This window comes from Cheilinus undulatus, linkage group 7 (genome assembly GCF_018320785.1).
Source record: "Cheilinus undulatus linkage group 7, ASM1832078v1, whole genome shotgun sequence".
In the NCBI taxonomy this organism is placed as follows: Eukaryota; Metazoa; Chordata; class Actinopteri; order Labriformes; family Labridae; genus Cheilinus; species Cheilinus undulatus.
This window is the reverse complement of record NC_054871.1, coordinates 50,894,335-50,909,690: the sequence shown is the minus strand read 5'-3', so window position 1 is coordinate 50,909,690 and position 15,356 is coordinate 50,894,335. Positions and strand designations below refer to the sequence as shown.

At 41.0% G+C, this 15,356-nt stretch overlaps 1 protein-coding gene across 1 annotated transcript; it reads left to right on the top strand.

The window, feature by feature from the left end:
• Positions 1–1,664: 1,664 nt before the first annotated feature.
• Positions 1,665–11,029, top strand: echdc2 (enoyl CoA hydratase domain containing 2). Its single transcript, XM_041790638.1, has 11 exons — positions 1,665–2,021; positions 4,226–4,293; positions 4,364–4,451; positions 4,541–4,627; positions 4,717–4,809; positions 5,353–5,409; positions 5,511–5,573; positions 9,423–9,547; positions 9,934–9,984; positions 10,070–10,117; positions 10,837–11,029. The coding sequence occupies exons 1-11, from the start codon at positions 1,781–1,783 to the stop codon at positions 10,912–10,914; spliced, it is 999 nt and encodes a 332-aa protein (XP_041646572.1). The 5' UTR covers positions 1,665–1,780; the 3' UTR covers positions 10,915–11,029.
• Positions 11,030–15,356: the final 4,327 nt, after the last annotated feature.

The window sequence follows — 15,356 nt, the reverse complement described above, 5'->3', positions numbered from 1 at the left end:
CATTGTGGGTGGTATGCATGGTGTTTGGAGACATTAATTGTTTGTCTGTAGACATTGACATAGATGTGGTTTAAACCAAAGAGTTCAAACTCGCTTTTTTTGGTCTTGAGAACTTGTTTCAGTTATCACTGGTCCAACTTTTTTTGTGCTGCCTACTCATATCTCTTTTTCCTGTTCTTTGGATGAAGTAGTGTTTTTTGCTGGTACACAACCTTTTGGACCCAGGCCCGCTTACAGGATTGGCTGGGCCCCTGAAAAACCCAGGGATTTGGCCCTCCCCCACTGTGGTTTATTAATGATAGCAGATCATGTGTGTTGGATCATTAGCATTGTTGTTAGCATCCTGGCTAACAGTTTCCTCATTCTGGAGCTGAAAAGTGTGCCAAGTTATTAGTGGGTTCTTCTGTTGGAATTATTTTTTGTGTAATTTTTTTTTTTTTTTTTTTTACAGATTTTATTTCTGAACATTCTTGCTATTTAAATACACAGACACAAATATTGAAAGCAAATTCAATACAATATACCAAAAACAACAACAGACCAAAAACAAACAAACTTACAAAAAGGAAAAATAACAAATGAATGTGTCCATGTCAGTCCAGTGGTTAGTAATGTCCATGAATCAAACAGTCATAAGGAGAGCCCATCAGTCCCAAGTTGTACATAGTTAAGTGAGGCACAGAGCAAAGACGAGAGGACCGAAGACTAGTATGTTTCAAACACAGCAGCTCATAGCGATTACATACAGGGAAGCAATAAAAAACAGACAAACAAACAAACAAACAAAAAAAAACCAAACAAACAAACAAAAACAGTTGCTCGTTTGGCATTTCTCCTTCCTTATGTAATCAATGATTCATACTTTTTAACCCATTTCACCACTTTTTCTGAATTCATTATTGCCACTTCTTCTTCACCCATTTCCTTTTTACATTTTTGACCCTTTTTTGCCTCTTTTGCGCATATTTGTAATTTTTTCCAATTTACTTGCCCATTTATTTGCCACATTTTGCCCATTTTAGCCTCTTTTCCATTTTTGACTGTTTTTGGCACCCTTCTGCTGTTTTATTGTCCATTTTTTGCCACCGTACCCCCCATTTTTGACCCTTTATGTCCATTTATCCAATTTCAGTCTGCTTTTTGTCCAGTTGCTGCCATTTTTGGAATGTCTCATACCCACTTGTTGCCCATTTATTCTACTTTTGCAAAATCCTTTATACCAAATGTTATATTTAAGTGACTTTTTGCCACTTTTCAGCCTATTTTTGTTCTTTTTTCAAAATTAGTCTATTCTTTCTCAAATGTTGTCTCAGTTTCTTCTACTTCATACATTCTGACATTAGTGCACATCATGGACCAGCCTTGAGGTCTGACAGTACTTTCCTAAATATTTACCATTCACATTGTTGCCCTTATTAACAGGTTATACTATACTACAGTATTTACAGTGTTTTATTTACAGACCCTGATGATTTAAAGTTACTAATTACAGAATTAACAGAACCAAAAACCTTTAAAGAGACTCACACCAAGGTGACCAAGGTCCAAAGTGAATCTGAATCTGCGTGTTTGAAATGTCACTTCATGATTACAGCACTAACAGGTTACAGCAGTGTAGTCCTGTTTGATCCGGAGTCTTTTTTAATATAAACCAGTTTGGTCCAAAGTTCAGCTCCGAGCTCTTCTCTGATTGGATGATATCCGTTCCTACTTCCTGCAGACTTCCGGGTTGCGCCCACAAACAGACAGTGAACAAACACTAAAGCAACAGTCTGTCACCATGTCAGCTCTTCTCCGCAGACTGCCGGGGCTCTACGTCTCCTTCAGGCCGAGGATGGCTCACTCTCTGCGGGGAACACGCGGTCAAACTTCCGCTCTGAGCCACCGGGGGGCAGCGACACTTCATCCAGGAGGGGGTTGCTCTCTGACGGGGAACAGCCTCGATCAGAGCCGCGGGGAGCACACGGAGGCTGGAAGTCCGCCGGAAGTGGATCTGAGGAGGTTAGAGGGGGAGGACCAAGGTAACAACACACACACATGAACACACACACGAACTTTAGTTTGCTTACTGAAGAAGAACTGAGTTTAGACAAAAGTGAAGGGTTAAACTGGGACACAGGCTGCTCAGACTCACAATATAATAACTAGTTTTCAACTGGTGGTTTGGGATCCTAAAGAGGGTCGCAGAGCTGTTTTCTTTGGGTCTAGAAAGTTCTAGCTAGGCAAAAACACACATATCCCCATGTATTTTATTTCACTATGTTTTGCTGTGATACTAAAATAAATTTTGTGTATTTTCTGGAGATTTTTCACCATCAATGTTCATACAGTTTGAAAGCCACCATTGTTTGGGAACATTTCACCAGGCCAAGCCACCTTTAATTTCCTTTACTCGTCTCTGAATGTACTTTGCGTTGTTGCAAACTCTTTCCTGGCTCAGGAATTCTAATAATCAGGAAGAAAACGGTGTAGTTGATGTCGAAAGCTCAGTTCAGACCAAAGATTTGCAATGAGACAAGCTGAAACTTGCTTCTACTTGCAACGGGCCACTCAGCGACACCTGCCAGTTCACACTGCTGTGGTAGAAGGAGATGACACATCGTTTCTATGGATGATGATTTATTTCTGAAGTTACCATGCAATTAATCTGTTGCTACAAGAGAAACAGTTCTGCACGTTTACTGTTGTTTTCTTTATCATGATGATCATCAATGATTATCGTAATTATCCATCTGTCCATCTTCTTCTGCTTATCCAGGGTCAACAGCCCCAGACCCATTTTCCAGGTCTTCCTGGGAGATGCTGAGGCTTTCCTTGGCCAGATGAGATATACACTATATTGCCAAAAGTATTCGCTCACCTGCTTTGACTCGCATATGAACTTATGTGACATCCCATTCTTAATCCATAGGATTTAATGTGACGCCGGTCCACTCTTTGCAGCTATAACAGCTTCTACTCTTCTGGGAAGGCTTTCCGCAAGGTTTAGGAGTGTGTTTATGGGAATTTTTCACCATTCTTCCTGAAACGCATTTGTGAGGTCACACACTGTTGTTGGACGAGAAGGCCTGGCTCTCAGTCTCCGCTCTAATTCATCCCAAAGGTGTTCTTTCGGGTTGAGGTCAGGACTCTGTGCAGGCCAGTCAAGTTGATCCACACCAAACTCTCTCATCCATGTCTTTATGGACCTTGCTTTGTGCACTGGTGCACAGTCATGTTGGAACAGGAAGGGGCCATCCCCAAACTGTTCCCACAAAGTTGGGAGCATGGAATTGTCCAAAACCTCTTGGTATGCTGAAGCATTCAGAGTTCCTTTCACTGGAACTAAGGGGCCAAGCCAAGCTCCTGAAAAACAACCGCCAAACCCAGACTCGTCCATCAGATTGCCAGATGGAGAAGCGTGAAGAAGGAAGAAGGAAACGAAGATGTTGTGGGCTTGTTAAATCCACCCCAAAATTGATTAATATTGAAATAGTTTAAGAATGACTTAACATTTGATCTTTCTTAAGAGAAATTTACTTGCCAGCCATAATTAGTAAAAAAAATTTAAATAGGTTTAAAGTTGGTAGAAATGTTGCAAAAATGGACAGATAAAGTAGTGAAAAGGGGTGATAAGTGGCAAAATGGGTTGTAGAGTGGCACAAAGGGACAAAAAATTGACAGGAAAAGTAGTGAAAAGAGGTTGAAATGTTGCAAAAATAAAGGTAAAAGGGGGAAAGAAGTATCAAAAATGGGGTAAAAGTGGCAAAAATGGATAAAAGAGTAGCACAAAGGGGATAAAACATGCAGGAGAAGTAGTTCAAAAGGCGTTAAAGAATGTAAAAAAATTGGTTAAAGAAAAGTATCAAAAAGGGGTTAAAAGTGTAAAAAATGAGTTAATACTGGTGCTATGTGGGCAGGCCTGTCTTCTTGTGGCCTACTGCACAATAATATGTTAGTCAGACCAAAATATTTATCTTATTTTTGTTTATTTGAAAGTTCGGCCCCAGAGGTTTTGCTGAGACTAAATCTGGCCCTTGTGCAAATGTACCTGATGACCCCTGGTCTTGGCGCTGTTTGATGCATGCTCACTCTTTCTCCCCATATTTCCTCCCTCTCTTCAGCTGTCCCATCAGAATAAAGGCAACATGCCCCCCCCAACAAAAAAAAAAACCTTTACATTTCCTAGAGAGGATGATGAACAGCCTATACATCTGACTGATGAGGAACCACTCGTCTCTTTCAGGGATCGTGGAGGTTCTGATGTGTCGTCACAAAGCCAGAAACGCTCTGGGCCACGTGTTTGTGTCACAGGTAATACACACTCTCATACATGCACACACACACACACTAACGCCCACGCTGACGGCCTGTCTGTGTGCAGATGAGGGCGCTGGTGTCCTTGCTGTCCTCTGACTCAGCAGCTCGTGTGGTCGTCTTCAGGAGCTCTGTTCCAGGTGTTTTCTGTGCAGGTGAGGGAGGTCGACATTGTTGTGATGGTGTGTGTGAAGCACACACAAACTGACTGTGTGTGTGTGTGTGTGTGTGCGTGTTTTAACAGGAGCAGACCTGAAGGAGCGCGCTCAGATGGATCACGCTGAGTCTGATCTGTTTGTTCACGGCCTCAGATCGCTCATGACTCAGATAGGTCAGACACAGATGCTGCAGCCCTGTTACTGAGTGTTTGAGCGTTATATGAACCCTCGTCTCTCTGCTGTGTCCCTCCTCTCCCTGCAGCGCTGCTGCCCATGCCAACTATTGCGGCGGTGGATGGCGTTGCAGTGGGAGGGGGGCTGGAGCTGGCACTGGCCTGTGACCTTCGCACTGCAGGTGAGCAGCTGAAAAGTCCTGATAAAACCGTTTCATGAACGCTTGATAAGTGCTGTATTATGTGGTGCATGTTTTGTGGATCCCAGTTAAGACCAAAGATTTGCATTGAGACTGGTCACAAATTAAACCTGTCTGTGATTGGCTGCTCTGCACCATTCTAAAAAAATATGTCTGCACTCTTCTGCGACTGAAGGAGCCAGCAGGGGAGCACAGTCCTGCATGAATGCATGTCTGATTTTGTGATTATTTGGAGCTCCAGCTGTGCCATACTCTCTAGTCGCCCATAATATAGAGAATCATGACAATCAAATCTTGAATTTCAAGTAAAGCCCCCATGGATCTGTGTGTTTCTGAGTGTGTGCTTCATTAATAACCACACTCACACATCTGCCCAGCTGTTCATGGACCCCAAGCTCTCCTCTGATTGGTTACATCAGTGTCTGCAGCTCTGTGATTGGCTGAGCTGCGATGATCTAGGTGTTTGTGTGACAGCAGCATCCATCAGTGAAACGACCTTCATCGTCCTCTCTGTTTCTGTCTCAGCGGCGTCGGCTCAGATGGGTCTGATCGAGACCAGTCGGGGGCTGCTGCCGGGCGCAGGTGAGACCAGCAGGTCAAACACTCACACCTACACACATCCGCAGAGTCCAGAGTGATGGAGAGGTGGGGGGTCATTAACTTTCACCTGGTTTGTTCCACAGGGGGCAGCCAGCGTCTACCCAGGACGATAGGCATCACTGTGGCGAAAGAGCTCATCTTCACAGGTAGATTCACACAAACATCAGCAGAAACAACAGAATCAGGACAGAGACAGTAAAGAGACAGAATGGAGACAATAGACGATAGAAGGCATTCAGAATTAGGGAAAAAAATATATAGAAGGACCACAGAAGCACTGCTACCAATCAGCATAGAGGAACAGGCCCATGGTGAATCCTCCGTAAAGAGACGTGTCTGCACTCTCTCACCTCATTTTTCTATCATTATTTTGACCTTCTGAGACCCTGCGTTCAAATGTGAGGACATCTTTACATTTTAAATTTAGAGTCTGCTTTATATATTTTAGAGAGAATTTAAAGACTTTCCAAAAAAATTTAAGTAATTTGCCTTAAATGTCTGGAGAATTTGCCTTGATATTTCAGGAATTTTCTTGAAAACTTTTAAGAATATGTTTGTATATTGTGGAGACTTTGAATTGAGGTTTTTAAAAATGTGTTTATTTGTCTAAAATTATTAATTAATTAATTTTTTAAATTTGATTGGAATTTGAAATCCTTTGAAATTTTTCTGAATTGTCCAAGAGGGTCTGGCTGCAGCCCTCGGGCAAACCTCTACGCTGGGGCGTTCGGCTGGAGACCTCTGCGGTGGGGCGAAACCTCTTCGCTGGGGTGTGACATACATTGCCCGAGCCTACACTGGGGCGTGCAGCACATTAGCTGTTGTTAGCATGACCTAGCTGTTGTTAGCATGACTACACCGCTGTGCTTACGACACATTAGCATAGCCCCGTACGCTGGGGCAAAGCCCCAGCATAGTGGTCTACGCTGGGGCGTGCAGACACCGACCCTATGGGTCTACGCTGTACAGTGCAGTAGCAGACGCCGACGCTATTAAACCCCCGACTGGTTCGCTTTAGGCGTTTAAATCCGACTGGTTAGATTTAGGGTCAGCCTGTCGGCAAGCGGATAGAGCTGAAATTTCGTTGCAGGTAATGTACGTCAAGCCCCAGCGTAGAGGTCCATGGCTTGGGCAATGTACGTCACGCCCCAGCAAAGAGGTTTCGCCCCAGCGGAGAGGTCTCCAGCCGAACGCCCCAGCGTAGAGGTTTGCCCGAGGGCTGCAGCCAGATGCCTCTCGAATTGTCAGGGAATTTTTAAGAAATGTGTTTGTATTTTAGGGGTGGATTTTGGTGTGTTTGACAATTTCCATAATTTTCGATGGAATTTATTTGTATTTTTTGTGAGCTGGAGTAGGAATTATGGAGGATTTTTTAAAAACTTTCCAGTATTCTTTTTAGTAAAAATGTAAATCCTTGGGCTGTTAGAGAAAGATTTATAAAAAATACATGGGGAAATATTTGAGGACATTTGGAGTATTTTTTTTAAATTGATTTTATATGCACAGAATTTTTTTGGCAATGTCTTAAGGAAAGACATTTTTTGGTTATCACGCATAATTTTAAAGAGACTTTTCCAGGATATGCACAACTTCTAGTGAGAATTTGGAGAATTTTTCTAATTTTGTCTGGAATTTTCACAAAATTTGGAGAGTGTGTTTGGAAATTTTCCATAATTTCCCATGGGATTTTGGAGGAATTTGTGATTTTTTTGGTAAGAAATTTGGGGAATTTGCCTAACAGTTTTCTGGAATTTTTCTGGATTTTTTTTTTTTTAATCTTAAGGCATTTTCTGGAAAAAATACTATAATTTTTGGTGGCTATTTGAGGATATTTGGAGTATTTTCAAGGGATTTTTGAATTTTTCACAGACCTTTTTGGTAAATGGTAAATGGCCCTAGAAATTGTTAGGAATTTAGGGGATTTCTTTTACTTTTTTTGGGAATCTCTCAATACTTTTAATGGAATTTTCCAGGATCTTCACAACTTCTAGTGGTAATTTTTTTCATACCTTGCCTTAACAAGTTCTTGTGGTCCATAATCTGAAAAAGCAGAGGAAGATTTTATTAGAACCTAGCCTGAGCCAGTCCAAACTATCAGCTTTAAAGAAAAGGAAAGTTTGAACCAACTCCTAGGGTCTGGTCGAATTGTCCATTTTGCTTAGGAAGGTTCCTCACTGAGTGAAACGACCCGGAAGCATTTTAGTGTCTGCCATGATAAAGGCCATTCGAATTCTCCAACTGAAAAGGAAAAGAGCTTCATAACTTCCTTTATTATCTCCTTTAGCCTAGGAAACACTGGACCATCCTTTACCAAAGGAGAGATGAAAAGACGACCCACAATGCTTTGCGTAAACTTCATTTAAAGTGACACACCTGTTGACTGCTCATCAGAACAAGTGAATTACTTGACTGTAACTTTACTAACCCCGATTTAAACTGTAAAATTCAGGGTCAAACTTATTATCCACGTGATAAACGGAAGGGAGTAGAGATGAACAGAGGAATATTACAGACATGACAACTTTATCATTCAACTTATGATCTCGATTTTATTTCTTCTCATTACCTTTTTATTCAAACAGTAAACCAATCAGTCAGTATTTTAAACTGTTTTTTTTTTTGCTATTTTGAAATATTAGAGTTAATGTGATAAACGTTTGTAAATCACAACCAATTAAAGTGATGAAGTCAGCATGTTGCTATATTGTGAATATTATATCTATCATCATAATTACGCAGGGAAGACGCGGTTTATAGGCTTTTCACATAACGAGCTGAAAGAAAGACAGAACCAGAGCAGACCAATAAAATTAACAGAGACGAGAAAATTAAAGAAAAAATGGATAGGTGGGGAATAAAGCAAAACAATTTGTTGTGAAATAAAAGGACTTGAACATTATTCGTCTCGTTGTATTGACGTAGCAGACAGTTTAGATTAAGAGAAAGGTTTCTGCTGTTGTGGATGTTTACAGTCATAGTTCCGCTTACTGAAGAGACTTTGGCAAAAAATCTTAATGAGCTCAGATTTCTCTGGTGTTTTAGCATTTCATTTGCAGCACATAACAACACAGAGAATGCACCGAGTGGTGGATGCGAATTTTGTAGTCCATCAATGTTAGATTGTAGTTTTTACACAAAAAACACACGTCACGTCCGTAACATCCGCCTAGGGAAAGTGCAGTCGGATTCCTTAATCACCACAGTTCTCCTTTCCTATCCTCTTACTCCCACCTTTCCTTAACCCTGTGACGTTTTTTGTCGGGGTTAAGGAAAAGTGAATAGGAAAGGACTTAGGAGGTAACTTTTTGGACTTTTCGAACGGGCCCTTAGAGGTAGAGGGTGTCTGCGTCCTGGACTGTGATTGGTAGATGATTCTACAGGGGTGGGGCCTGAGAGGTCATAGGTCAAGGTAAACTGGTCCTCAAGGTCAGCCCTCACTCATCACATTTCTACTATTCATACTAATACTACCTCAACTAAATACCTTGCAGATGTGTAGGGTGGTACTAATACAAACCAATTCCAAAAAAGTTGGGACGCTGTATAAAATGTGAATAAAAACAGAAGTCAGTGATGGTCATGTCTCATTACCCATATTTGATTCACAATAGAACATTAACAACATATCAGATGTTGAAACTGAGACGTTTTACCCTTTCATGAAAAATATTAACTAATTTTCAATTCAATTGCAGGAACATGTCTTAAAAAAGTAGGGACAAGGCAACAAAAGGCTGGAAAAGTAAGTGGTACTAATGAAAAACAGCTGGAGGAGCTTTTTGCAACCAATCAGACACATTGTCAACAGGTCAGGAACACGACTGGGTATAAAAGGAGCATTTTAGAGAAGCAGTCTCTCAGAAGTAAAGATGGAGAGAGAAGTGACAATCATTGACTTCTGTTTTTATTTGATTTTAAACAGCGCCCCAACTTTTTTGGAATTGGGGTTGTAGTTGTAAACACAAAGCTAAACTCTTACCCTCTCCCTCTCTCAGGGCGTTGTGTGGGGGGGCTCTCAGCCCTTCAGATGGGTCTCGTAAACAGATCAGTGGATCAGAATGAGACAGGAGACGCCGCCTACAGAGAAGCTCTGAGCCTGGCCAGAGAGATCCTGCCCCAGGTCTCACACACACACACACACACACACACTCACACACACCGCGGGCCTCTGTCTTTCCGTGTTTCTTTCGCTCCAGTTCAGATGAAGCTGTGTCGGGGCCCAAGATCCAGTCGAGTGAAGAAACACACCAACAAAACACACAACCTTTCTATGCGTCGCACACAACACTCGAGGATTGTGGAAGTTCATAATACTTTAAGATAGCACATTTTCCTTAAAATGACACAATCTCTGTTATTTGATGATCAAGATTATCAAAAAGCACCTGAACATAAAACCTCTGTTTTATCAGACCAAACATTATATCCACTTATATCATCTGTATATTCAGTATTTATAAAACCAACGCTCTCTGCTGATGTTTCATGCCTGTGGTGTCCCTTTAGGCCCCGCTGGCGGTGCGACTCGCCAAAGAGGCGATGAACAGAGGGATAGAGGTACGTCCTCACTCACCTGCACGTCTGATTTTTGTCTGTCAATCATGTGACCGTGTGTGTGTGTGTGTGTGTGCGTGTCACGCAGGTAAACATGAGCTCAGCCATGGCCATCGAGAGGATGTGCTACGCTCAGGTGAGACTGCAGAACGTTAACATATTTATCCTGTAGTCGAATTTTCAGCTTGGGGTTGTGTAAATCAGTGGTTCCCAAAGTGGGGGTTGGGACCCCCAGGGGGGGTCGCGAGACAGTGAACGGGGGGTCGTTGAATGCTTTTTAAAAAACGAAGAGAAATTTAATACAACTTAAAATCATACATTTTAAAAATTATTGTAAAAAATGTTGTTAGAAGGAGTTTAATTTTATTTATGTATTTGTAACATGGGACAGTGCACATTAATGAACATGGACATGTAAATGTGCCAGATTGTAGCCATAGGCTAATTCCATCTGTAGTCCCTGTCAGGTTGATGGTATAATTTAAAATAAATCTTTATTATCAAGTAAAAGTTTAAAAAAGAACTTAAAATGTAAGTTTCATACATGATGTTTTGTGCAACATCATGCCCTTTATCCCCCTCAAGGGAAGGTGGGGGTCCTGATCTCTGACGCCGTTTTTTTAGGGGGTCACTGGCTGACAAGTTTGGGAACCCCTGGTATAAACCATGTTTTGTCACAAATAAAAGTATTAGAATTAGATTAGAAAACTAGAGACAGATCCACCTCATGATCTGCATATTCATGATAATTCCAGGCTAAATTTAAAGCCTTTCTAAGGCACCCCTGAAAATGCCAGAACAGCTGATCGTTAGTCTGATGTGATCATTTGTAGTCAGATTATTTTCTGTCTGTAGGTGATACCGACGCGGGACAGACAGGAGGGGATGGCTGCATTCATCGAGAAGAGACCGCCACGATATACTGGGGAGTGAAATCAGTGATAAGGAAGTTTTATTGGTCAAACAGATGATTTTATAAAGATAGGGTGGTTTTTATTTTTGTTTTCACCTTAGTGTGATGTTTGTAATAAAAAGTTCTGACACGTCTCGTCTTTATGGGAATGTACATTCTTTATTTCAGGACACACAGCATACAGTGAAACTCACACACACCCAAAGTAACTGGCCTTCATCATCATCGTCCTTAAAGGAGGGGCTCCTCTTCATCATCCATTGTATCAAACACGGCCGTGTGAGCCGTGTTTCCTGTTACATACATGTTAGCTGTGCACGCTAAGGCGCGTTCATGAAATCCTCCTGGTCTGACGTCAGCCTGACGGACAGCCGCACACGATGACAGCGGGCGTCCCACCCTAGGGCTGGGCAACAATTGGAGATTTAAGATTGGGTTTATTTCAAAGACAGAGGGCCGGACATTTTTGTTTATACTGTTTAACTATTTGGCTTTGTCATTTTTTTCATTATCAACATTAACTTAGTGAAATTTTTTTCTTTTACTTAAGAAGCATTTATATTAATAGTAGGGCTGTCAGCATTAATTGTTTTTATTACAGTTAATTATATGCTTTTTTAAAATGGTCCTTCTCTCTGGTTAATCCATGCCAATTCCTCCCTGCAGCAACAGTGATGGAGAACAGGTCCAAGTAATTTTTGCTTTACCTTTCAAAATAAAAGCACATCTGTATCCAAACAAGATATCCACCACCCTTAAAAGCAGTAAAAAAAGAAAAAATACAAAATGAAACATGAAATGTTTCAAATGCAAAATAGCGGAATTTTAATGTGCAACAAAGTTAGTGACTGTTTTCCAAGAAAACCGTTACTGATTTTGGTTACTGAAAGTTGCAGGTGGACTCCTTTGGATCGTCTAAAATGCCACCAATCTGTCGACAACATTTTTAAATTTGAATGGTTCTGGGGAGGAGCAAAGGAAATCGCTAACCTGACATGCCAGAAACCTCCCAGATGTTTGGGAAAGGGCAGAGCCTTTGAAAAAAACACTCGGAGGGTGATTGGATGAACATTGTGTCTGTCACATCTTCACTGGTCAATCAGAGCAACAAAACACGTGACGTAGCCGCTACTGAGGTGCGCCCCTACCTACGAGTAAACTCCATAGAGAACTGCATTACGTGAACCATGGCGACTGTAGACATGTAAGTACTCAACTTTTGTCGTTTTTGAAAAGAAAACAACTCACTGCTGTTCTTTGTTCTTCTTTTAACAAAGAAATGTCAAGTTCTGATAAAACTGGCACTTTAGCAGCATCCATGCTAATCTCTTCCGCCATAATTGCACCGGCCTCTTGCTGCTGCTTGCTTACATCAAGACTCTGCTGCGCCCAAAAGTACTGCCCCTCTTTGCTAATTGGTCCCGTCACTTTCTAACCGGGCCCAAACGGTTCAGATGGAAGCTTTGCAAGATGGATTTAAGAGTAGGAAACAGAAATGGGCGTATCCATCTGCTTTGCAAGGTTAGGGAATGGCAGCTTTCTAAGCAGATCTAAAGCTAATGAGACCCAGCGAGGATAAGCTGAGAGGGTTTCTCCTCAGTTCTCACTTCTCCAAATATTGTTAAAGTATTTTTGCTATTTGAAAGAACCTTCTCTCTTTTGGTTAAAATGTGACTCAAAATCATAAAGCATCTGCGTCATTAAATGATAATTTAATTGTTTTGACACACAAGGTGTTTCAGAGTATAGATCATTTTTATGAACTTTATGTATATGGAAATGTTCCCAATGTTTCTACCCTTACAACAATGTGTCGGAGCTTGTAATTTTTGCCTGCATTTTGATCCGTCGTCAAAAATATTTTCCCCAAGTGTTCGCTCTGACTCGAGGATGAACTGATTGGACCTTGGAGGTCAAAAGTCAAGGTCATTGAGCCTCATGCACACCCTTTATTTGTAAAATTTTTTGCAATTGTGCAACACAGATTTTTTCCTCATGAAGGCATAAAACTTCAAATGGTAGTTCTAGCTGATACCTGACAACAAAAAGTTACAGTGTTTATTTTTGTTGCTGTGATATGAAAAATGTTCCAGTGTGATTTGGGTTTTACTAGAATTATATGAAAGTTTGTGATTCTGGCATTGTGCTGACCATGTCTCATTTCTTTGGCGCCCCCTGCTGGGCCACGAGAGGTTCATGACTAAAAAACATTTTTTTCTACTAAGCTAAAATACCTGATAAAACATTTTCATGTCTCTGAAGTCACAAAACAGCCAGAAGTTTTAACTAATTTCACCTTTTTTAAAATCCTTTTTAGTCTGACATGTGAAACCGGTGTAATGGTTTAACTGGTGTTGGATGAATTGGTGTCACTTTGTTAAAACATTTTTCTAATTTTAGGAATTTATCAGTGATTTTGGAGGCATTAGAGCTAGAGTTTTCGGGGCTACAGAGTACGTTTACAGAGATGAATATAAGAAAAAAACACCACAAAATCTTTCCGGGAGATGTTTATATCTCTGAAAGCCGTGCTTGCACTGAAATATTCTGTTTCTGCAGGTAAATACTTTGTCTCTGGCTGCAGTTGTAGGAGGGGTTTTTCAGATGATTTTCAGGTTTCAAATGTGGCTGCAGGGTTTTTAAGTTTGGGAATGTCTGCTTTACAGAATAAAATATCCTGATATAGTTTGTCTTGTATCACCATTTGGCAAAAACACAATGAGATATGATTTTTAGTCCACATTGCCCAGCCCTAGAACCTGACACTTGATATCACATCATAACAGGATAAACCAGAGATGTTCAGAGACACGTATTTCTTCTTAATGGCACGTACCCTGGTCTCTTTCCTTCGTCCTGCATCAGAAACAATAAAATCATTCACATGCATCCTAAACAAACATATTTTTCTCTTATGTACATCTGACACACACTCTTTAACATGCAGCTTCCAGCACACACACACCGAGTCTGTACATCCATGATGAAGATCTCAGCATCATCACCACCAGTGTTCAGGTCGTTTACATTAAGCCACGTTTTCCTTTTCAGCAATGATCCTAAGATTCTTTCAGGTTGAGCCTTGATGTTGATCGCTCTGAACTCACAAAACACGGGTGTACCACAAAGCGGGGTTAGACTGTAATCCTGGTTTGTTGAGTTTAAAAGTCAAAGTTTTGTCCTTTTTTATTCCACTTTGGTGGAAGTGGTGTAAAAGTGCTATACAAGCTGAAATCTTTCACCGTTCTCTCCAGCCAGATCACAGTGGCAGCAGGCTGAGTAATCAGACACGAGTGTCCCTCTCTCCAGCAACATTTTCCAGCTCCTTCTGGAAGGGCGCTCCACAGCTGGGTGGGATACATAATCTAAGGATGCCCTGATACCACTTTTTTTAGATTCAGTACAAATATAGCCACTAATCCCATTACAGTCATTAAAATCATTTGAAAGTTTGCCTTTTTTAATCAGATCTTGGCACAGTTAAACATCTGTTCTATTTGTTATCCTCAGTCATGTTCACCAAACTGCAAACATGGCACCAACAAAACGAGATGCAAGCATCATGCCCTAGAACTTTGGTTCTTAACTGGTGGGTCGGGGTCCAGAAGTGGGTCACAGATATGTGCCTGGGGGAAAAAGGTGGCTATAAGTCTAGGATGTACAGGGTCATTTTAGTTAACTTGAACAAAAAGTAAAATCACTGTAGTTAAACTGTAAATAAGATGATGACAATTGACAAAAAAACAAAACAAAAACAGAATTAAATGCATAAAAACTTACTGAATTAATGGGACTTTCAGTGCTGATCAAAGCAGATAAAGAGAAAATTGTCCCGTAGCAGAGGAAGACTGTGATATGACACCATGTTACTCCCAGCACTGCTGGAGTCTGTTAATAGTATGAATAAGCCACAACAATATTGCTTTCTGTTTTTGTTTTTTAAATACATAAGGTCTTTACAAGATCAGGGTTTCAATCTCCATTCCTGGACATGTCTGCCTTTAAATGCTGCATCACGGGGATTTTTTGATCCTCCACTAGAAGCAGAGAGCTACTCCCCACAGGAGGGAGCAATCCACCATCTCCCACATCTCTCAATCAGTTTAGATTTGTAAAAATCCTGTGGAGCAGTGGTTTTCAACTGGTCAGGTATCAGGACCCATCACCACCTCCACATGATAAATTGCTTTCCAAAAAAAGGAGCTCGGACCTTAGCTGGACCAAAATGTGATTAAACAAAGAGATCAGACAAAACTAACATGTCTGAAAAGTGCCCAGTGCAGAAAGGCATCCATACATTTTATTTTTATTTCAGTTTACCCCCGACAGAATAGAAGTTTTGGTTATTTCTGGAGGAACTACTTCATTATCTGGGGTAAACCAGCTCTGTTATCCTAAGAAAAGAGGGTAAATAGGATGAAGTCTTGTGTTAACGGCTAAAATGTTCCAATCACAGGAAAAC

Excerpts from the sequence above, each read along its gene's own strand:
- echdc2 (XM_041790638.1), top strand. The coding sequence starts at position 1,781 with ATGTCAGCTCTTCTCCGCAGACTGCCGGGGCTCTACGTCTCCTTCAGG. Across the intron at positions 2,022-4,225 it reads GTTAGAGGGGGAGGACCAAG|GGATCGTGGAGGTTCTGATG; the intron begins GTAACAACACAC and ends CGTCTCTTTCAG. Across the intron at positions 5,574-9,422 it reads GAAAGAGCTCATCTTCACAG|GGCGTTGTGTGGGGGGGCTC; the intron begins GTAGATTCACAC and ends TCCCTCTCTCAG.